The sequence below is a fragment of the Eublepharis macularius genome, chromosome 8, assembly GCF_028583425.1.
Source record: "Eublepharis macularius isolate TG4126 chromosome 8, MPM_Emac_v1.0, whole genome shotgun sequence".
In the NCBI taxonomy this organism is placed as follows: Eukaryota; Metazoa; Chordata; class Lepidosauria; order Squamata; family Eublepharidae; genus Eublepharis; species Eublepharis macularius.
In genome coordinates this window covers 113,533,995-113,557,705 of record NC_072797.1, presented here as the reverse complement: position 1 = coordinate 113,557,705, position 23,711 = coordinate 113,533,995, and the positions used below count along the sequence as shown (strand labels likewise).

Sequence of the window (23,711 nt, the reverse complement as noted above, 5' to 3'; positions counted from 1 at the left end):
AGTGAGATGGAACAGTGGTATAAGGTAGCTTCATACAAACACATACTAAACCTTTCAGATGTGAGACCTATTGTGGTAAACTTGTCATCTTTACCTGAAAGAAAAGCATGGTGAGCTTTTGGTGAAAGATTGGGCACTTAAGTGGTGAGGTGTTGTTTAGGAACTTGTAAATAATAGCTACTGTGCACAGATGAGGGTATCTGAGACGGTGGGTGTAGATGAAACACTACCATGTGAGTTGTCCGGCATGCATTCTGTATAAAGGTAAAGCTATAGGCATGACTTTTCTGCTGTGTCTAATGGATGCCTTCACCTCCAGAAATCAACTTTGCTTTTTCTACTTATTTTCACTATAGGAGTGGGTATTACGGTGTAGCTAGTAATACTTTTTAAAAAATTAAAACGACTTTTTCAGGGGTTTTGAAAGCTTTGTTCATTGAATAACTGCACAAAATGTAAACACTCAAATTCCTTTTATCTTTTTCTCCTAGTGTGCAAAGATCCACCATACAAAGTTGAAGAATCTGGGTATGCTGGTTTCATTTTGCCAATAGAGGTTTACTTCAAGAACAAGGTGTGTATTTTGAAATCCTTAAAATATGAATATTTTTTAAAATTCTCTTTATCAGTACTATAACGGAGTTTAATAAATGTAAGTAGGAAAATATGCTTTGCAATAAAAATTGAGATGCTGTCATATTTTTGTCAAGCCATTTTTGGGATGTGAAGCTTGCACAAGTATAGGGTAGAAAATCATGGGATGCAAGTACAGAAAATGTCTTGGTCTCCACTGAAACAGACAAGATAGTCTGCTCATACTTGAAGCAAAGTTAAAGCAGTTCTTAAGTTTTAGTAAAGAAGGGTCATGAATATGAAAGCTATTTTTAACATACAGTGCTTTCTATATTCATATAGCAGTGCCCAGTGGCAAAAAAAGAAAGTTGTCTTCTAGGAAGTTGAAGGACTTGGGTAAAACAAGAGTGTTTTTTGCCTACTTATAGGGATAATGGATAGTTTTACTGGTGAAGTGATGGTTATTTGACAATAGTCACGTAATTTAATGAAGCCAGTTCTGTTGTTGTCTAGGTTGCAGTTTTACAGTTGTATCACCCAGTCCTTTCATAGCAAAGGCAGAAGAGAGGTCTCGGGCTCCAACTATGCAGAAGTCATGGTCTACTTTTTCCACTTCTCTAGTCCCACTCCCAATATCGGTGCAAATAGTCCGGTTCCATAACCATAAATATAAACAACAGTTTTTAATTATGGTTGTTTGTGTTTGTATGAATTTGCATGGTTGTTTGTGATTTTATATGAATTTTTAAAAATTATTTAAAGTAGGTCTTCCTAGGAATTTAGGAGCAATACAAAAACTAATGTCTTTTGAATTTAGTCCACCCCACTGTGCCTAATAATACAAGGGCTAGTCTTGGAAGTGGCCAGATCATACCACCCACAAACAAGGAGGGGTTTCTCTGTCAGCTCAGGGGAATTCTCAGCTATGAAGAAAAAATGCTTTTGTAAACTAACCAAAAAGAAAACAAACCCTTAATGTGTCCTGATAAGGTAATGACATGGAAGCTGTTGAGAGTGAGTTAAGGGGGGAGGATTAGCTTACTCAAGTGACTGAAAGCTCACAGAATGCCTTGAGATGGTGCGGGGAGGGGTTTGAGATGGAATTTCCAGATTGGCTCCTTCCCTCATGCTCTCTCATCAGTTCCCAATTTGTGCATTTATTTTTGTATACCATTGTTAGCTTAGAATTTCATTGCAAAGTTTCATAGTTAATTAACTAACAAAGTTTAGTTAATTAACAGTAACGGTATCCTTAGTTAGTAATGAGCCTTAAACTGTGGTATATAGTTCCCCTTCCATTAATTTAAATATTTTATCAGTATTTGATGAGTCAGATGGCCAGCCCTACCTTGTCTTAAGCTGTCTATACACAAAACCTACAGCCAGTTAAGATGCTTACTCCTCATTTTACCTGCCTTATAAAATGCAGGATATTCCTAAATTGATCCACTTTGCTTTATGCACTCTCCACAGAGGAGGTCACTAATGGATTAATGAGATTAGAAGAAGGAATCACAACAATTAAGCCACAAGGACTTTTTTTTTGCCCCCATTTATTTATTTGAAGCAACATGCAGCAAAATTGAAACAATTATCATAAAAATCTATGGAAACATTTTTAAACCCAGAAACAAAACTAAAAGAAACATCCACAAGTTACTTGGGTGTTCTGGGAGAGGTGTCAACAAAAAATTGGACTGTCTGCAATAAACTCAGTGAAATCCACAGAGAATAATCATGTTTCCATCTATTGTCTAAATACAACAAGATATTATGCCAGTTGTATTTCCTTGGACAGGTAGGGAAGAGTCAAATAATTATGACTCTACCATTAAGAAATCTCTAGTTCTTATTATGTCCCCCCCCCCTTGCTTACAAAGGAGGAGTAGCCAGAGAAGATCCTTGTGAAAATACCTTAATAGATGGGGGAGAGGGATTAGGCTCATATGGAAAAGAAACCTTTCCTTCAAGTACACTGGGCCCAGGCTCAGACCCTACACGATGAAATGTACCTAGAAACAAGCTGGTGGCCATGTATTTTTTTTAATTTTTTTAAATGTTCAGTTCTGCAGCATGTCGCTTGTCAACATCTTTGCCCCTGAGGTTTTGTACCAGCTAAACTTAGGTCTTCAAGTTATTTTTAAAAATGGGTTTTAAGGTACAAAGTTAACAGTCTAGAAAGTAAGCTCTGCTTCAGAAAATAAAATGGAGGAAATTAAGGATTTGTAGATCTACCACCATGTAGAATGACTGATGAAATAGTACATTTTTCCTAGAAGATTCCAAACACGGGAAACTAATGAATTTTTGTAGCTAAAACAAACTTGGCCTATCTATTTTTTCTGGTTTTGCTGCATAAGAGTGATGCTTCTTTTAGTGAACTCTGAGCGTTATTTTACTATTACTGCAGTTGATAAAGTTGTAAAAAGAGCCCATTATTGTACTAGCCAGTAACCAAATTGGAAAAAAAGTACTGCTCTGGTCGATCAGTATATTAGTTTCTGTCAGATGCAGACATGCATTTTAATGTGCATGCACAGGTTCTTAACCACTGAGCTACTACATTGTGTTATGCAGTGTTTGCCCCTCCGCATGGAACATGCTTTGGTTCTATGAAAAGATAAGAGTGTGTATTTCTTTGGGCAAAAAATTAAATTCTTATCAGGGCTTATTGTTCTTCATCATGCTTCAGATGAGACTGTCCTGTTACTGACCTTAGCTGACCTTAGCTATTTTTCACAAGGAACAACTTTGAGTTCAGAGAGACTACTTTGTAGAGTTCACCCTGTTGTTGTTCCAAGTATGGCCTGGGTTTTTTGAGTTGCAACACGGAACCTGGCCTGTTCTGCTGTGAAGAACTTAAGAGACATTTTAAATGCGTTCATTTTTTACTTGGAAGATATTTTTAATTAATTGAACTTGCTTGTATAAGTGTGATTTATAAATGAGAGGACTCTAAAGCAGTTTTCAGTTTAAGTTTATATCCTTCCTTAGCCCTAAAACCAGAGTCTATAATAAATAGAAAATATCAGTGTTGGAACGAAAAATTATCAACATTTCCTTGAAGGTCAGCGCTGTGCCATCCCAGAGCAGGTGAAACAAAGATTTTATATTAGGTTGGATCCAAAGGTTCTCTTCTGCCTAGCAAGAGCCTTCCTTCAACAGAGGAAGTGCTTCTTGTGGTACAGGAAGTCACTCGTGTAGCAGATTGGTGTCTTTGGATCTAAACCACTGTCTTTGGTAGCTTCACAGGATTTAAGCAAGCAGCACTAACATGGGAGTAGCCACAGAACACGTCATCTAAACCAATGGCATCATTGGTAGTCTTAAATTGTATTCCTTGCATAAGCATTGTGCTGGGTCTTAGGGAAGGAGATAATGCATAAAATACTTGAATCTCTGCCATTTAGGATTCTGTACATCAGCATTAACACTTTGATTTGGTATCTGGTTTCACGTGGGCAGCATGGCAGTACTATTTTTCTGCTGGCAATCTTAACAACCTGTAGCCTCTGAACTGTTGCCAAGGGCAATCCTGAACTAGACTTATAGTAATGACCTTTAATAGGGCTACATGGTGCAATTCAATATGCTACATGAATTAGTATAAAAAGACTTACTTGCATTAATTTCTGTTACATTGAAACCTTCCCCGTTTAACCCTAGTTTGTTTATGCGTTTAAAACCATCCACTCCTATGTTCCTTCTTGTAAATAAAGTTTCTTTTTGCTTTGTTTAACCCTGGCTGGCTTGACATTGTTGGCTAAGGGAAAATATAACACAGACCTCAAATGCTCTGGTTACATTAAATGGCCCTAGTGAACTAAATGGTGGCAGCATATATAGGGAAAATAACCTCTGAGTTCCCTTTCCCCAATAGCCATGGGTTATAGCTGGGTGAGGGGAGGTAAATACAGAGAATTGTTTGCCTTTCTGTTGAAGCCTCTGGAAGAGGAGAGAGGGGACCCTGTGAGAATTTGGGTTAGGGCTCTCTGGTTTTGGAATAGATGAGGGCTAACAAGCAAACTTAATCCCAGTGAAAATGGAGGTGCTACTAGTATGGAGAGGATCTGACCCAGGAAATGGGTTTTCTCCTGTTCTCAATAGAGTTGCAGTCCACCTAATGGAGCAGGATTGTAGCTTGGAGGTGCCCCTGAACGCACATCTCCTGTTGAATAAACAGGTGGCAGCGGTGGCTGGGGTGCCTTCCACCAGCTTTTGTTGGTGAGCCAGCTGCAACCCTTCTTATGGGGAAAGATCTTGCCACAGTGGTGCATGCCCTGGTAGCATTTAGATTATTATGGGGGCTGCCCTTGAAGACTGCTTGGAAGCTACACTTGGTACAGAATGCTGCATCCAGAATGTTGACTGGAGGGGTCATAGGAACTGTATCACTCTAGTCTTGTTCCATCTACTGTGGCTCCTGGTTTGTTTCCATGCCCAATTCACGGTGCTGGCATTGACCTTTAAAGCCCTGTTTGACTTGGGGCCAGCATGCCTTAAGGATTGCCTTCTTCCCTATGAACCAATCATCTTCAGAGACCGTGCTTTGGGTGCCTCAACATATGAGGCTAGACAGGTGGTAACCCGAGAAAAGGCTTTCTTAAGTAGTGGCACCAAAACTTTGGAACTTCCTCCAGAAGGAGATTCATCTGTTTCTCTGTTTATTATCTTCCGCTGCGAGAGAAGATTTGTTTGTTTGTTTGGCATACCCCCAATAACTATCATTAGCTCTCCTCTCTGCTTTTGGTGTTGTATGTTTGTGAGTATAAGTGTCTTTATTGAATTATTTTATATAAGCTTTATTTTAAATGCTGTTAATGCTGCTGGCTTGGGGACCCTGTTTAGAAGGAAAGGCAGCATAGAAATGTTTTAAATACATAAGTAAAATATAGTGTGGCATTAGAGTTCCTTCTCCTGTCTGACTATTTTCTAACTCATAGGAAGAACCGAAGAAAGTCCGCTTTGACTATGACCTGTTCCTACATTTGGAAGGCCACCCACCTGTAAACCATCTCCGCTGTGAGAAGCTGACTTTCAACAACCCAACGGAAGAGTTCGGAAGAAAGCTGCTGAAAGCAGGAGGGGTAAGTCCTATCTGTGTTACCCATATATCAGAAAGGCTTGCTGCGTAATATTGATGCGTTCACTTGTGATGATGCCTTTAAAATCCTTATTCAAATTCATTTTTTGCTACTAACTCGTGTTTTCCTTAGCTTGTGACAGGCTTGTTTACTCTTACATATTAAATTCAGTTTTTTAATCTGTACATACTCCATCAGGGGCATCTTCCAGGGTTTTGGAATACATGCTTCACATATTATTGATTGCTGTGATGGCAGAGAATTTCCTGCCTCAAAGAAAATCAACTGTCTGTTCTTAGAATTACTGAAAGGCAGTTTTCCATATGCAGTGAAACTGAGTAAACTGATGTTCTGCTTTGAAATTACTTATTACCATAAATGCGTTTAATCTTTTAGAGTTTGGGGCAAGTATGTTTTTTAGATGTTTAAAAACCTGCGTACATAACAGAAGTAGTTTGCATCTTGCCAGTGTTCTGGCATAGTAGAAAAACTACACAAAAATTAGATTTACTTAGATGATTTGAATTCATAGACACAAACTGTTTAGTAAGGTCTCAGCAAAATGCTGAGTATGTACAAGACCGAAAACCTTTTTGTACCAGAACTACATCCACAGGTTATCTGACTCAAAACCTCAGCTTGGTTATGCGGTCCTGCCATTTAACTGTTCTTGCCTTGAGGTATGAGGGAAAACAGGTTTATATCTTCTCATCTCCAGGACAAATTAATATTTATATGTTTTCTGAATATTTTATTTCTTTTACTATTGTTCTTCGCTGAGGGATTCTAATAGGAGGTGTGTGTGTGTGTATGTGTCTGTTTATTTAATTATTTATTATATTAGATTTTTAATCCGCCCTCCCCACCAGGCGGGCTCATGGCAGAGTACAACATTTCAATTTACATAAATAACAGTTAAAAACAGATAAAACATTATACAAATAACATTAAAACAACTTTATACAGTAAATACAATACAGCTTCTCTTCAGATGGCGACAATAAAATACTACATTTCAGGGCCCGGCTCACATATAGGCTCATATATAGGGTGGTGGACAGATCTTTAGTGTGGCTGGTGGGGACCCAACCTAGCCTCCACCATATGCCCGGCGGAACAGCTCTGTCTTATAGGCCCAGCAGAAAGATAACAAATCCCTCCAGGCCCTGGTTTCCTCAGACAGAGTTCCACCATGTCAGTACCAGGACCGAAAAGGCCCTGGCTCTGGTCAGGCAGGCCTCCCTTGGGCCAGGGACCACCAACAGTTGTTTATTTGTTTAACGAAGCATCCTCTGGGGTACATATGGGGAGAGGTGGTCCTGCAGATATACTGGGCCCAGTCCACATAGGGCTTTATAGGTCAACACCAAAACCTTGTACCAGACCTGGTACTCAACCAGCAACTAATGCAGCTGGTGTAGTATAGGTGTTATATGTTCCCTAATTGGGACCCTTGCAATTACTCACGCAGCTGCATTTTGAACCAGCTGTAGCCTCCGGATCAGGCCCAGGGGATGCCCTGCGTAGAGCGAGTTACAGTAGTCTCGTCTAAAGGTAACCGTTGCTTGGATCACTGCAGTTAAGTCATGGGTCGATAGATAGGGGACAAGCTGCCAGGCCTATCTTAGATAGAAAAGACTGGGCAACCGCTGCGACCTGTGCCTCCATAGTCAGGGAGGCATCCAGGATCACCCCCAGGCTCCTAACTCTTGAAACTGGCGCAAGTGGTGCTCCATCAAGAGCAGGGAGCCGGAGTCCCATGCCTATGGCCCCCAGACCCACATGCAAGACCTCCATCTTTGTGGGATTTAATTTCGATTCTGCTTCAACCACCCAGTCATAGCTTCGAAGGCATGCTCCAAGACATCTGGGGCAGAGTCAGGCCAGCCGTCCATCATCAGATATAGTTGGGTGTCATCAGCATATTGATGACACCCAAGTCCAAAACTCCACACCAGCTGGAATTTATGCTTCCAATTTATTATTTCAGTTCACAGTGAAAGCCAAATGATGTTGTTAATAAATTTAATATTGTCAGTTATGGGCAACCTGTAGAGGAAATCCGAACTGATAATTTATCAACAATATTTTAAGCATCTACTACCAAGAGCTTTGCTTTCTTTCACTATCATTTTTATAATTGTTACTAATACATTTATTTCTCTTTTGGAATAGATCATGGTAATGTCAGATGGTTCGTCAGCTGCTTCAGGGCAGAGTCTTCATCTCCCCAACCTTCCCAGTAACTCCCTGTCTTTTTCTGAAGTGAAGAAAAAATCATCTCATGGGCCAAAGGTGAGATATGGCTTGGCAAAAGAAACTAGGGCATGCCTTGAGCAACAATTTTTGATTGTTGTATGGCCAGTCAGCCAAGAAATAACTAGTTCAAAGCAATACTTAAATCAGATGAATGAAGTAACAGCCGAAAGCAATTCAAAGAAAGGTGTGTGCTTGAACACTTGGGGTTGCTTGCAATCTATTTATTCGTTCATTTTAAATTGTACTTTTATTTAGAGGGCAGATGCAAAATATTGCTTGGACCACGTTGCTTTCACTATGTTGATTTATTTAAAATATTTATATCCTACATTAAAATTAATGCCGTTCACAAAGCAGCATTGCTTCTAGAAAAGGACGGCGTTTATACTCTTAAATTTCATAAGTGTACCAAATAGCATAATGTTATATGATAAGAAAGGTTTAAATAATGCATTTTATGATGTTAAAGCAGCAAAATAAGTTTAAACTTGATGAGAAAGTAAATATCACATATATTTCAAATCAAGTTTCTGTGTTGTTTGGTAGATAGATAAATTTTAAACCTTTGATTCAGTGTGGCTTCTGTCATTTTCATGTCCTATATAAAGATTCCTTGAAATAACTCAAAGATATAACAAGAAATTCAAGGAAGCTGCATAAAAGTTAAAATTTAAATGTATTGTATGATCATCTCTGCTCATATGCAAGCCTTACATGTGTGCAGGAGAAGGTTTCAAGATAAACATAAACGTTTTAATTGGGCACACTGATTCTTAGACTGTTTGCTGTCTTGCAAGAAAATAGCTTAGGACTGAAGTAAAATAATGTTCATGTCATTACATAACTCATCAGTACTGCACTCTGAATTGTAATTATATGGTAATGTATTAACTATTTTGACAAATAGTAATTTAGAGTAATTTAGATTCATACATTTTTATGTTAGCTGACCTCAATGTACGTAAGACTTAAGTTGAAGTCTTTATACTCATATTAGTATTATTTTGAGAACCCTGATAATCTTCATTTCCATTATTTGCCTTGCCCACTTGGTGGACACAAAACTAGCCTTTTTTAAAAAAAAATAGAATGACCAAGACCCAATACTCCTCTTTTCTGCCGGTGCTCTTCATCCTCTCTCCTCAAAGTCATTCTAGAAAATTAGGGAATCCTTCAGAGCTGCATTCTTTGTGCTGAAGTGTCTGCCATTTTTTGGGAAAATCAGTGATCCCTCCCTGAACATTCAGTGTACTGTTTGGATCCTTGCCATTTGCCCTCAGTTTTCTAACATATTCACAGTTGTGTTCCCAGCGGTCCTTGCATGTCAATGAATGAAGTAAATTATTTATTCATTCCAAGTTATGCAACATCTTCCATATGAGGGCTGATTATAAGCATGATTCTCATGTATTTATCTGTGACCATGTTTTGGTACAATGGATCGTCCACACAGCTTGTTGTTTCTTCTCTTGTTCCCCAAATCTTGATTCAAACTAGATATTTCCCTTTGTATTTCTGAATCCTCCTACACATCTTCAAGAAATTATTTGTTATTACATAATGAAACAATATTTTTATAGTCACTTATAGTAACTTCTGAAGTAGTTCATTACATTTAAAGTAATTGAAACCTGCATGGACATTACCAATCTGAAAAATTTACATAGTACACTAATGTAGATTGGAATCATTGGTGTGAATTTAATTAACCAAATATAATCAAGTATTTAATGTACCACTAAAACAGTTTTACTTTGTAAGATCTGTTCTATCCCTGGTTTCCAGTAGGAGGTCCTTTCACTTAAATGCATTTGTTTTATTGACAAACTAATGCCAAATTTATTACCTGAGATCACAGCGGCAAGGCAGCTGGACGCAACTAAACAGAACAGTGGCATATACACAGTGAGGACTAGGCCTTATTTGTGCTTAGTAAAGCCAAATTGCAAACTAGACATATTATTCAAACATTCTTTCCAACTTTATAATTCAGTTTCAGTTTTTTCAACACTTTTTTGGCCCCCTCCCATTTGACTTTTTCATACAAGATGTAGTGTAAAATTACTAATTTTGTATCCATATTAACATGAACTTTAACAGGGAGCCCATAATTACACAAAACAATCCGATTAATCATTTGTATGTGTGTCTTTTTAAGGAAGTTAGAGGGCTCTGCTGGTGAGTCAGAGCATTGGCCCCTAACGCTCACCCACTCTGATTGGCAGCCCCTCTTCAAGGTCTCAGGCAGGAGGATGCCTCAGTTCTGTAACCTGCTCTCTCTTCTAAATCCTGCATTAATCTGCATAATCATTTTGGGCTGTCTCGTGGAAAGAGGAGGTCGTTTTTACACTGGAAAGTTATTTGGAGCAGCAGTTTGTGGATCCTCTTTCAGCTTTGCTTACAAAATTATAAGCAAAGCTTAATGTATTTTGATAGCATAACATGTGCATAATAATGCATTTATCAACCAACCATCTGTAGTAATGAATTATTGGCCAATCATCATATTGGTATGCTCATTATTCTCAATGCTTATCCTGCAGCATTTCTGCAGCAAAAAATTGGGGGGGGGGCTTATGAAGTCTACCTATGTGTATCTCAGCAGAGCACAGCCTATCAATGTCTCCAGACTCATTTTATGTTGAACATAATGGTGATGTTGGTACTTTCCAAAACTGGTTTCTGAAATAGCATAAACAAGCGTTGCTCATTTGGCCTCTCCATTCTAGCTCAAAGTGGTGAAAAGGGTTGTATATGTAAGTTTTTCTGTTAAGGGTTGTGTGAAGTTAGGGATTAGGTTTCGAAATGCAAATGAAATAATTACCTGTTTTCTATGTGTGCTGGGCAAAAATAACTAGCAACAATTTCAGTGTGCAAAATGATGTATGATCCTGTTTGCCGTTGCAACAGTTCTATGAAACAAATTCCCATAGGCTGGAATAAAATGCGTTCAAAGCCATTGCTGAGCAACAACAAGGACAACAGGGTCTTCCAAGTTGAAGCATCCAACACTTGATTCACTCGACTGGGCTGACGCTGCAAACAAATTCATTTAAACTTCCTTATGGCTCTTAAGAAGAGAATTCAAATGACAAAGTGAGCTGTTTTAAACCCTACTATATGAAAACTCCATGTGGAAAGGTTTTCCCGCTATAGGCTAGGTGCCTCATCTACTCCAGGTTCTGTCTGGATTTTGGATTATTTTTCAGATGTCCAATCCATAAAAAAATAATAATAAATTGATCCCCATATTTTCAGGTTGGCCAAGAGTTTTTAATAATCTGAGAATTTGACAGGTTCTCTGGCAATGCTTAAGGAAACAGCACTGCATTCAGTAATGGCAGGCTGGTATCTCACTTCCATTCTTGATTTTATGAAGTTCTGAGGGTTTTTATATATATGATCCTGTTTGTCACTGCAACAGTTGTATGAAACAAATCCCCATCTCTCTGTCTCTCTCTCTGTGTCTGTCTCTGTCTGTCTGTCTGTCTCTCTCTCTCATACTGGTGGGGAGTGACAAAATTATGAGACCATTCTGCATTCTGTGGAAACAGCTTGTTTACCATATTTTCACTGGTTGGTTCATCTGTATTAATTTATTCCCTGATTTTGAAAAAACAAGGAAAACAATTCAGTGTGTCACTCTCTGCTAATATGCGATGATCATTCATTCACAAGCTTTGTGAAGTAAATAAACATCGCATAGTAGCAATATCTGTTAGCTGTATCTTAAGTTTAATTTCCTGTGTGTTAATTTTGTACTTTCCATTGTTTCAGGACCCAAGTAAAACTATAAGCACTAGCAGCAGCAGCAGTAGTAACAGTTTTTCAAAGCCCCATAAATTAACAAAGGAGCACAAGGATAAACCTTCTAAAGACTCGAAAGAACATAAAAGTGCCTTCAAAGAACCTTCCAGGGAACATAACAAATCTTCCAAAGAAACCTCTAAAAAACCCAAAGAAAACAAACCACTAAAGGATGAAAAAATTGTTCCTAAGATGGCCTTCAAGGAACCCAAACCTATGTCAAAGGAGCCAAAATCTGAAAATAACATCCTTACCATAACAGGTGGACAACAGCAAGAAAAAAAGGTCCCTACAAAAAGGCCTCCTGGTATGGATTCTGAGGATCTTGTGGCCAAAAAGAGGAAAAAAAGTAGCTCGGAAACTATATTTAAAAGTTTTTCTAGTGCTCCTCCACTGATACTTACTTGTTCTGCTGCTGACAAAAAGCAAGTAAAGGATAAATCTCAGTTTAAGATTGGGAAAGTTAAAATGGAAACTGAGACACTGGAGAAGAAGAAGTCCACTTTGCCACCATTTGATGATATTGTGGACCCTAATGATTCCGATATGGAGGAGAACATGTCCTCGAAATCTGAAGTAAGGCTTTGTACTCTTTTCATTTCCTGGCGAACCTGTTACGCATTTTGCTGTTTCTCTTTTTAAAGCAGACAAAAAGACTTGCCTAACTTTCTTGTACATGTATGTATAGATAGAAGCGGGTTTTGTTATGCAAAATCATGGATATTGGCTGCAACTGCCTCTATTTTACTGATATCTTGGCTGCTTTATTCTTGATCCTCTAGGGTATTGATTTAAGCTTCTTGTTACTATATTAATAATCATACAGAATTGTGAGTTAATATGGCCATTTCAGCATGATAATTTCTTGTATCTAGTTTGGGTTTGGAAAGCTTGATATGTTGATCTTACTATATTTCTTAATACTTATTAAATGAAAAAATCCAGAGGAAAGAATAGTACATTAAAAGTGGGCTTTGAAAGGAAAAGGGTTACATATATTTTTATATAGTAGAAACGGTTTGTAGCCTCCATGAAGCTGCTTCAACTCTGAATCACATAGGCTTGTTCATCCTGATAGGCTGGATCCTGTCTAAATTTCCAGTCGAAGGAACAGGGTTCCTTCTTTCCCTCTCTCACTGCAAATTACAGATCTCCCTGAAATGTTGCTGAGGGGGGTGGCGATCAGTAAAAATAGCCAATTTAATCTGGATCCATCTGGATGTCTCCGTAACTTTCAGGCAAATGTATAACCAATATTTTATGTTGAGTTGACACTGGGTGATTTGTGTCTGGTGACGAAGCTGTGATGGCGGATTGAGAAATACAGGTTCTTCTAGCATCTTGCACTATGGCAAGAATCTGTAACTTGTTGCTGTGGGACTAGATAAAGAATATTAAGTGGGACTTGCTCCCAGAAGTTTTCTTAGGATTGCAGCCTATATGAACAATGTGGAACAGAATGTAATTAAAGCTTTTTAGTTTGTGCTGGGGCTATGGAATATTGAATGAGCAAACAAAGGCTGGTAGGATCATGGCAGCAAGCTTTGTCCCTGATCTGTGTTCATTAGAATGCATTTGTAAAACTGTCTGTCTGTCTCTCTCTCTCTGCAAGAATCGTGGAAAAAGCAGGGTTCTTGGTTTGGTGGACAAGAGTTCTATGTTCTCTCTCTATATTTCAATGAACCACACATAGGCCAGGGATGGACCACAAATATACAAATTTATTTTCTCCCTTTGGAACATTTGAAAGGGACTTGAGGGACATCTTAGGTGCAAAGAACTGTGCTACTTTGTTGATAGTTCCTTCTGGGAGGAAAGGGGGTACAGTAATGTCTGGAAAGGCCTACATTCTCATCAAGCATTCAGTCACAGCTTTGACCCCATTGTTCTATAAAGTCTGGTTAATACGTTCTTTTGAAGTGAGACTTAGAGCTGCAGCACACAGTTTTCTGTATAGGTCTACAACAAGGCTACTGTGATATAGCTTCTGATGAATGTCTCTGTCCTTTTGTATATGTCATCTTTTCCATCATGTGTTTGGGCTCAGATATAGCAACAAATTCTATGGCTGCTGATTGATTTGTTGATTTCTTCTCATTATCGAGATCCATGCAAACATGATGTATAAAGTCCCTGGCCCGGCTCAAAGAGTAATGAGCTCCTTATTACTCTTTAACAAGGGGCAGGCATATTAGCCCAAACTCTCCTCTAACAAGTGAGACTTCACTGAATGTGGCTGCCTTTCTGGAAAGCTGTGAAGCTTCAGAGCTTCCCTGGCTATGTCAGTTTTATAGACTAAGAAATTACCACCTGCTAAACAACCTTTTGCTGGGTTTCCATGAAAAGTTCATCTAGTTTAAAAATAAAGTTGTGGTTCAAAAAACCCAAAATCTTACAGTTCAGCACTGTAACTGTTTTTGCATGACAGAACAGCCCCACTGACCCCTGAGCGCTGTCCCATCTTGTCCTCTGAAGTGTCTGGGAATTAACCAATAGCCAGGGGGATCTGTGAATTTGCATATATTTAGGCCATAAAATGTGGAAGGATAGAAGTGCAAGGCTAAAGAAAGATGACAGACAATGGAAGAACTCTCTTATTATCTCAACCAGATGTTGGAAGTTTTAGCGGAAAGAGGCAGAGGAAAAAAATTGTTAGTTGTCAAGAATAACATGAAGGCCAATCGGGGTGAACTGCGAAAGCAGGTGGAACCCATTTTCATGATGGGGCTGTATTGTCAGAGATGGAAGAGAGATAAATGGATCGCATCATTTCTTCCAACATAATTGCCATGCAGGTAGCGCTAATATTAACATAAATTTTGTGGCAGAGAAAGATGAAGTAGTTTGTCTTTTCACTAATCCTGATGAACACATCGAGACTGTAATAGGAAATCAAATAATTCAAGCCCTGCTTCTGAATATTTCATTTTTCGTGCTCTAATGAATCATACTGAAGTCGAAGGAACTAAGAACAGAATGATACATAATTATAGCTGGATTTTGTGATCTTGTATCATTGCAGGCCACATCATACGTGTACCAGGAATGCAGATAACTTTCATATGTTTAGTCATGAGATTGATGGGATTCACTCAGTGGGTCAGATCACAAGTGCTTTTTCCGCTTCCATTTAGAATTAACATGAGAATTTTAAAAATAAGATGTAAATCATAAAGTTTAAGGCATTTAGATTGCTTTAACCTGTAATACACATTGTCCTCAGAGACAATTTGGGAAAGCAGTCATTGTGTTTAACTAAGATTTGGGAGATCTGGGTTCATATCCCCTCTCTGGCGTGGAAACTCACTGGGTGACCTTGGGCCAGTCACTCCCTTTGAGCCTAACCTACCTCTCAGGGTTGTTGTAAGGCTAAAATGTGAAATGGAAAGCCAGGTACACTGCCTGAGCTTCCAGGAAGAAGGGCAGAGTAAAAATATATTAAATAAAACTTTCAAATCTCTCATCTGTGAAGATAGAATCCTGATAAATATTTAAACTCATATTCTGAGACGTATAATGTCAACAAGGAGAAAGAATGAAGAAGAGTGCAACGGCACTGCTCATGTTTTAAACTTTGCTTGGCTGGCTAAATTGTCCAGGTACAGTCCTGATCCTTTCATTTTAACATCTAATTTGGCACCATGCTTTGTAATGTTAAATGGCTATAGTGTTGCATGTGCTGCTTTTAAACCTGTGACACACACACACACCCCGCTGCCCCATACATAAATTATATCTAAAATTTAAATCATGAGTTACGCAGGAAAGCCCCAAATGCATTCTGTCTTTAGTCAGGCATCATTTGTATATAAGTTGGCAGAGTTTATTAAGTGACAATTATTGAATAGACAAGGGTTGGCAAGTATAATTGCCATGATCCCAGTCTGATCTATAGGCATACAACGTAATGTACAAAATTCAAGCAACCAGAGTAGATGAAGGTGCATGAAAATTGTCAAGACTGTTAAAATCAGGGCTTTTTTCTGGGAAAAGAAGTGGTGGAACTCAGTGGGTTGCCAGGACAGGGGGCAACTCTTGGCAGGAGGTGGTGCCCCTGGTACCACATGTGCGCGCGCAAAGTGCACGCATGCTACCAGGGCCAATGACATCACTTTGGGTCAGCTGGAACAAGGGGGGGAGTTTTTAAAAGTTTAAATCGACCTTGGTGAAAATGGTCACATGGCTGGTGGCCCTCCCCCCTGATCTCCAGACAGAGGGGAGTTAAATTGCCCTCCGCATCACTCCAGCAGTGCAGAGGGCAATCTAAACTCCCGTCTGTCTGGAGATCAGGGGGCGGGGCAACCAGCCATGTGACCATTTTCAAGAGGTTCCGGAACTCCGTTCCACCGCTTTCCAGCTGAAAAAAAAAGCCCTGGTTAAAATGTTCCATCTAGTGGGAACTTTCAGCATTCTATTATTGATGTGTATTTTAGAGGAATAGCCTTTTTATAGAATGGGACACATTTGCAAAAATTCTAAATGAGGTTTAGAACTATTTTCCCCATTAAAATAATCTGTACTTGTTAAATAAAAATCAAGATCGTTACTCTTGGAAACTTAGTATCTAAGAATAATGCTAACAGTCTTAGAAGAATCAGGGACTGTTTTTATTTCTCTTGTCTGTTTCCCCTTAACCTGTGCGATGTGCAGACTAAAATACATAGTTCAAAGGCATCCAGTATTCTTTGAGATTTATCTGAGTAGACAACAAAGTCTAGAAGAAATAAATTGCTGTGTAGTGCTTCCAGTGCACACAACAACTTCTATTTGGAAGCATAAATTTTTATTAGGAATGGAGATCTTGTTTGAAATCTAGTGGAAGTCTTCAAGACACTTACGCTGAAACGTGTTTAACTCTTCTGCAGCATCAATTTCACTTATTGTTCATATTTTAAACTGTCTGGAACAAGCAATAAATAGCCTGCGGTGGAGACATAACCATTAGGTTTTGACTTGGTGAAGGCTTCTCACAGACAAATGGTGGTCTTTCATATTCTTTTAAAGATAGGCCTTTAAAGACTGTTAATTTTAGTATGTGCAAAGATTGTAAAATGTGGAAGGGATGCAACTAAATAACCTCCTTTTATTTTTTTATGTAATGGCACTTGCTATGTTATTGCTTTGATCGAGTTGGCATTTTCATTCCATGCTTCTTCTTTTTTTTTTAAACCAGAAATGCAAATGTCTGTTCTTAAAGCCTGAATGTGACATGTTTTTGTTATCATGCAGGTGACCCATTTATAAGTAGATAGGAGATACAATTGCTTCACTAAGGACTTCTGGCCAAAAATATTTAGCTTTCGAATAGAGAGATACAGAGTAGTGGGAAAGTTCCATAATCAAATGTGACCTTGAGAAAAAGAATATATCTGAAGCTATGGCTTCTATCATTTCAGCTAAATGTAATTAAAAATTAGTTTTTTTAAAAAAAACGTGACAAATGAACTGTCTTGAAGAAGCAACAGTAACGTTGTTTTAACTGTTAAGTGTTCCCCCCCCCCGTTAAGTGTTTTCCTTGACTCCACTCTTTCCCTGGATCCAGATTGCAATCACTGTGAAAAGAGTGCCATTTAGTGACAGGCTTATGATTGATTGGCACTGTCCCTTTTGCCAGGGCAGCAGCCACTTCCGTGCAAACAAGGGGTGATGGGGAAGACTTGCAGACTGTAGTGCTGTCATTGTCTTGTCTGGAAAGGTCAATAGAATTTCTTTTACTTTGGAGAAATATGACTCATAACATGTAGAAATAAAGTACTTGCAAATAAACGAATGATAAATAACATCCTCAAGACCCCTGTGATTGGTGGGCATGACAGATTTATCTAAAATATTTCTTCCCCTGATGTGCTAAGAAGATAGCTGTGGTTATCCATGTGCTCTTGTCTAAATCCTAAATTGTGTACTACTGTACTAGACCACTCAGTGCAATTGAAGGTTTTGCTGTGTTTAATTATAAGAGTGACCCATACAACTTTTCCCCCTCTATTAAAGCTGTTTGTTTTAGATCTCATGCCTTTAAAATAAGTTAAACATTAATATTAGCAGCACTAGTGGGGTTCATCATTGTAGTAGACCTTCTAGAGTACCAGTACTATTTTTACACGATCTGTCATGAAGACCTTGTATATATACAAGCAGCTTGAAATCTCACAAAATGACTTTTGTTGGCTCTCTTCTAAAGAATATAAATCTTAGGAAGGAGAAGGAAAGCCTGTAAAAATTATGACTATTGAGGCAGTAGGAGAATAGCCCAATCTACTTGGAACTCTAAAAGCTCTGCTTTTGTCTTTGATATTTTCTAAAATCGGCTTTGTGAAAATTTTGCCAGCCTGTTTCCTCTATGGGACAATGTAGCAGAGTGATAACAGAATAGTTGACATTGTTTTCATTGTCTTGCGTGATCATGAAACATAGTGGTGGTCTTTAGAATATTTATATGAGCTGCTAACTGTTGTGTAAAGTGGAGAACCTGAAACCTTGGATCTCATTATGATTTCTCCAGGCTGGAACTGCTGCTTATAAAACTAATTTGGGGCTGAGAAGAGAAATGGTGCTTTTTCGTCAACTTGCCATCAACTTCAAGCTGAACAGAGGAAAATCAAATTTAGAAGCACCTTATTGTAGAGAAATGTCTTGACTATTTTATAAAATAAGATGCTGAATAATGAAAGTAAAAATAAATGAAAAATAGATAAGTATATATAACCTTTTAATTGGAAACAGAATGAGAAAACTAATTAGAAGGTCCAGTTTTTAGGCTGTTATTTCAATCTCTGCAAATAACTGAAGGTCACAGAAATGAGAAGTAAAGTTTGCATTAGATAATTACAGAAGTCTTTGCAACCCTGCTGTGGAGTCAGGTAACTTTCTTGGACTGTGTATGTGTCTTTGGAACTTGGATTATTCTAATTGCTATGAACAAATGTCTTGACATTCTACTCACTATAAAAATCAAAACAGTTTTTTCTTCATTAGATTGATGGAAAGTTTTTCATGTACTTTTAACAAAATATGATTTTGAAGCCAGTTGTATTCTCATCCTGGAGGGTAGTCTGTTGCAGAAGTCATTATTAAGTTGAGAGATTTCAAATGAATTACGTAGTGTACTCATTTTAAAGTAGCTTTATAAGTTACCCTGTTAAAACCTGTTTAGGTAGCTATGAAATACATCTTTATTTTTGGTATAAGAGCTAAATTTGTCTATACTGAATTTAGAAGAATAGCCTGGGAACTTCCAGCGGTACTGTAAACCATCTAGGCACTTATTAACAGAAATATCCTACTTTCTCCCAGGGTCTGGATAAGATACGATCCTTTTAGCAGATAACATTGAGACTAAAATATGGTTATAATGGATTAAGAGCCCAAGTGTATTTTTTAAGAACAGATCTTCATTTAAAAATAATTGGCAAGGGTTTGGAAAAGATCGTTTTTAAAGCAGATGTTTCATTTCTGATTAAAGTATAGTATGCCTTCAGCTGAATTTTAAGTTGCTTCATGTGTTGAAAATGATGGCCATATCCTGAGTGTATCATACAGCTATTAGCAAAATAATTCTGTTTTACAGAGATGGTGAATCATTTGATTCCCTTCAGCCAGATTGTAACCACGTGAGGGGAGCATTCAGGAAAAAAATTCTCTATATGAAATTGATATGGCACAAAAATCATGGTAAAATTATATTTTAAAATGCGAGGATTAAATGTTAAAAGTTTGAAATGTGGTATTTTCTGTCTTATTATGGATAGGTATCTTTAATGGTGCTCCTCCTATTGCTAGTGAAAAATGTTTGACAATTAACACAGGGTCTTGAGACTGGACCATAGAGGACTGTAGTTCAGCCTGAATGTAAAGGTGCTATAAATGAAAGCTTGCATACCAAGGAAGGGTGGAATCCAGCCCAAGATAAGAACACTGTATAAGTGCCAGTGATGTCAATAGGAGAGAATTAAGTGCATACCTAACTCTCCCAGTAAAATCAGTGAGTCTCAAGTGTGCTTGATTTCAACATGTGAATTGTTTCCTACATTTATTTTCTCCTTCTGGTTATAGAAACCTTCTTTTATTACTCTGTGAGGCTACCAGTGAGATAAGTGGATAAATCACAACCAGATTTATTTATCTGGCATCTCTCTCAATTGCGTTACTTTCCTAAAGCTTTAGGGAGCTTTGATCCCCTTTTTTCTGATGTATTAGTATTATTTAAATAGATATGGATCATTTAAAAAGTTTTTAAAAATGCAGCATTTAAACATTTGGAACATTTGGTGATTCATTACAAAGCCTACAGGATTAAGTGGTGGTGGAGAGAACTGTTTATGAATATTGGGTCCTGGAGGACATACAAAGCTACAAGATTGCTGGATGGTTTGAATAGAACAATGTACACCATCCATGCAGATAATCACTAGAGGTAGGCACAGACCAGAAAACCCCCACGGACCATCAGCCTGTGATCCATCATGTTTCACAGACCACGAACTTTTCACAGACCTGCCCTGTTCACAGACGAGTTTGTCGGTCTATGGTCCGTAACTTCTGGGGGCTCTAGGTCCGCCCCCTTTGCACACAGAGATGCCAAACTCACAGCGAGGCTTCAGCAGGCTTTCGTCCAGCCACCCTCCCAAGTTTGACTAAGATTACATTTCAGAGGTCCGAGTTACAGACCCCCCAAAGCGGCTGCCCCCAGGAAACTTCCAGTAGATAATAGGAGTCGCAAATGCCAATTTACTTGCATTGGCTTGCAGCACCAAAAAGTTGCAATGAAGCAAAATCAAACAGAAAAGAGTGGCGGAAGAGCCCCTTCACTCACCACACAGGCACCTTCCCAGCCTTTGCCTATGGAATTAATTCTTGTTCCTTGCTCGCATAGAGAAGAATGGGAGCTCTCTGGTTGGCAGCCAGAGCTACATATGAAGATTTTAAGGGCTAGGATTGGTGTGTTCCCAGGGCTGCTGAACGTCCCTCCCCTCTGTTGCCTAGGGAATTAATTCTTGCTACTTGCTTACATAGAGAAGAATGGGAGTTCTCCGGTTGGCTGCGAGAGCTGCATATGAGGATTTTAAGGGCTAGGATTGGTGTGTTCCCAGGGCTGCAGAACGTCCCTCCCCTCTGTTGCCTAGGGAATTAATTCTTGCTACTTGCTCACATAGAGAAGAATGGGAGTTCTCCGGTTGGCCGCCAGAGCTGCATATGAGGATTTTAAGGACTAGGATTGGTGTGTTCCCAGGGCTGCAGAACGTCCCCTCCATTGCCTAGGGAATGAATTCTTGTTCCTTGCTCACATAGAGAAGAATGGGAGCTCTCCGGTTGGCAGCCAGAGCTGCCTATGAAGTTTTAAAGGGCTAGGATTGGTGTGTTCCAAGGGCTGCAGACGGTCTGCGAATGTCCATTCTATTGCCTAGGAAATTGATAGATTGGCGCCAGGATGTCTGGACTCACAGACCACAGAATGATGGAGCGGCCCAAATGGACCAAAGTTCGCAAAAAAACATGAGTCCCACGAACTGCGTGTTCGCAAACCACGAACCGGGCTGGACTATGTCAAATTTAGGTCCATTTTGCAGACCATGCCCACCTCTAATAATCACATTTGCTTACAATGTCAAATAGACTGCCTTCTCCCATATGAATCTACCTATCAGCTCTGGTCATCTTCAGAGGCATTGCTTCAGGTGCCCCCACCATATGATGCTACAGTGTGGCTACCTGGAGAAGAGCCTTCTCTGTCATGGCACTGAAACCTAGGATCTCCCTTCCCAGGGAGATTCACCTGTCTTTTGCCAGTGGGTGAAGACTTTTTTGTTTCATTTGACATGTCCCTAGTGAACTCTTATTGGCCCTCCTTCCTGGTTCTGTATGTATCAATATGTTTTTTTACTCTATTTATATATGCGCTGTAAATGTTATTTTAATGTTTCACATGTAATTCAACACCTTGGGGGACCTTATTTTATGTGGAAATGTGGCCTATAAATGTTTTAAATAAATGATGGAAAGAATGGGGTTAGCTATATGCATATATGATTTCCTGTTCATGAAAAATTGTAGCTAGAATATATGAATGGAGGATTTTGACACCTGGCTGCTCATCCTAAATTGTGGATACAAGTAGCAACTTTTTCAAAAGGAGTTAAAAGGAGCCACATATAGGATAGCATAAGAGAGTGTGAGCACAGTCTAATTGAGTCTATTCTAACTATAGTTTTGCCATTATTGCCACCTCTGCTAAAGGGTACAAAAATGCATCTGGCTTACAGAAAATTGTTTCACCCACTGTAATTTTTAAAGCCATGATTAGTTTATTTTTAAATGGAAAACGTTTAAAGCAGTTTAAAGTGCTTTAATAAGTATTGAACATCGTTGGAAGTTGACAGAGTAAAATAAAGCAACCTGAAGTGCAGTGCCATCACAACTAAGGTCTGTCTGTTAAAAAAGAAATACCATAATGCAGCCTTTGTATGTTTTTGCCCAACTTATCCAGGCGCCCATCATACATCCTCAGTTTAGAATATCCAGTTTAAAGAGATAAATTATTGTGAGATTTGATTATGGCTCAGATTGGCAGATTTGCTATCTAATATAGTCAGTTGAGCTCCGTATGAGTTGAATACACTGTACTCCCGTTTCCATAACAGTTACAATCAAGATTAGGATTTGTGTTGTATGAATCTCCTGGACTGCTCTGAGTGATGTGTTTATTGTTTGACGTAGAGACTAGATTAGTGATTTCAAGGCAGTTTTGTGGGCATATTGTTGCTATACAATTGCTTGTTCTGTTCATAATAAAATGGAAATGCTATCTGACACTGTTATTGTTGTTTCTCTTGTAGTGACAGTATCCTTGAACCCAAATGTATAAAGTCTGCTTGCTAAAATATTTTTCCAGTATTTTGTACACAATTTCATATTTGTTTAGGAATACCTACTATAGGTTGATGTAGTCCCGTTTTTATGACTCTCTATTCTTTCTGTAAAACCATCAAATATGCCATTGTTTTCCTTCAGTTTAAAAGGTTTGATTTTCTCCCACCCTCCAAAGATTGTGGTCAAACTTTCCATGAAATTGTTGAGATTAATTTTATTTCTGAACATTTCCTTTTCAGAAGCTTACAGAGCAACGACTAAAGAGTTTTCTGCCACATGTGTAGTACATTTATAGGACTTCCGGCTTGGGGATTCATGGAGGTCTAACGCAGCTCCATTTGTGGAGCTGACCGGACTGCCGTTTTAAGCGGCCGGCGGGGTGAAAATAGCCCGCGGCCGACTGCTCTCAGGCGGAGAGCAGGCAAAGAACGCTCAAGACCCTAGGGTGAGTTAGATCTCGGACGAGGGGGGGCTCTACATAACGGGTCCCCTCCCGATCCTTGAGGTCCCACCTTGCGACGGGTCGGCTACAATCTCTGCGGCAGTTTTGGGGCCAATTCGGCTGGCATAAGACCTACATACCCAAGCTTCGATTGGGGGAAGAAGTGGAAAGGAGAACTTGAAATCGAAACAGCGATTACAACCCGAGGAAAGTGAAGGGAAGGTAAAGATCACTATCTTCCGATACGGGACAGATTGATAAAAACAGAGAGGAAAAAAAGTAGACTTTTAAACTGCAACAGACTAGCGAAAAGGAGGGGAAGCTCCGGCAGGAGTTGTATTAGAAAAGAGACTAAGTTTAAAGAAGTTATTAAAGAAATCGGATTATTGTTTTGAATACCTGTGGCTTTGGAGCTGTGAGAAAAAGACACCATCGCGAGACCTGCTGTGGGAAGACGGGAGACAGGAAGTGCGTAACAACAATAGAGCGGCTGGAGAGAAGCGGCCCTTGCTGGAGGGCAGGAAGAAGGGAATCGCCATCTTTGAGAGGGGAAGGGTCGCGGCTTCAGCGGAAAAGGAAGTAGGCCATATTGGATTATAAAATCATAGAGAGACCATAGAGAAAAGACGCCCGACATTTTGGACCCTTTAAAATTAATTTATGCAAGAAGACCGGGACAT

At 39.0% G+C, this 23,711-nt stretch overlaps 1 protein-coding gene across 1 annotated transcript in view; it reads left to right on the top strand.

Annotated features, from left to right (window-relative positions):
- MLLT3 (MLLT3 super elongation complex subunit) overlaps positions 1–23,711 on the top strand; it is a 161,335-nt gene that overhangs the window by 80,159 nt on the left and 57,465 nt on the right. The window contains exons 3-6 of the mRNA XM_054987518.1: positions 492–574; positions 5,517–5,660; positions 7,833–7,952; positions 11,694–12,299. Coding sequence (XP_054843493.1) covers positions 492–574; positions 5,517–5,660; positions 7,833–7,952; positions 11,694–12,299 — 953 coding nt within the window. The remainder of the gene's footprint in view (positions 1–491; positions 575–5,516; positions 5,661–7,832; positions 7,953–11,693; positions 12,300–23,711) is intronic.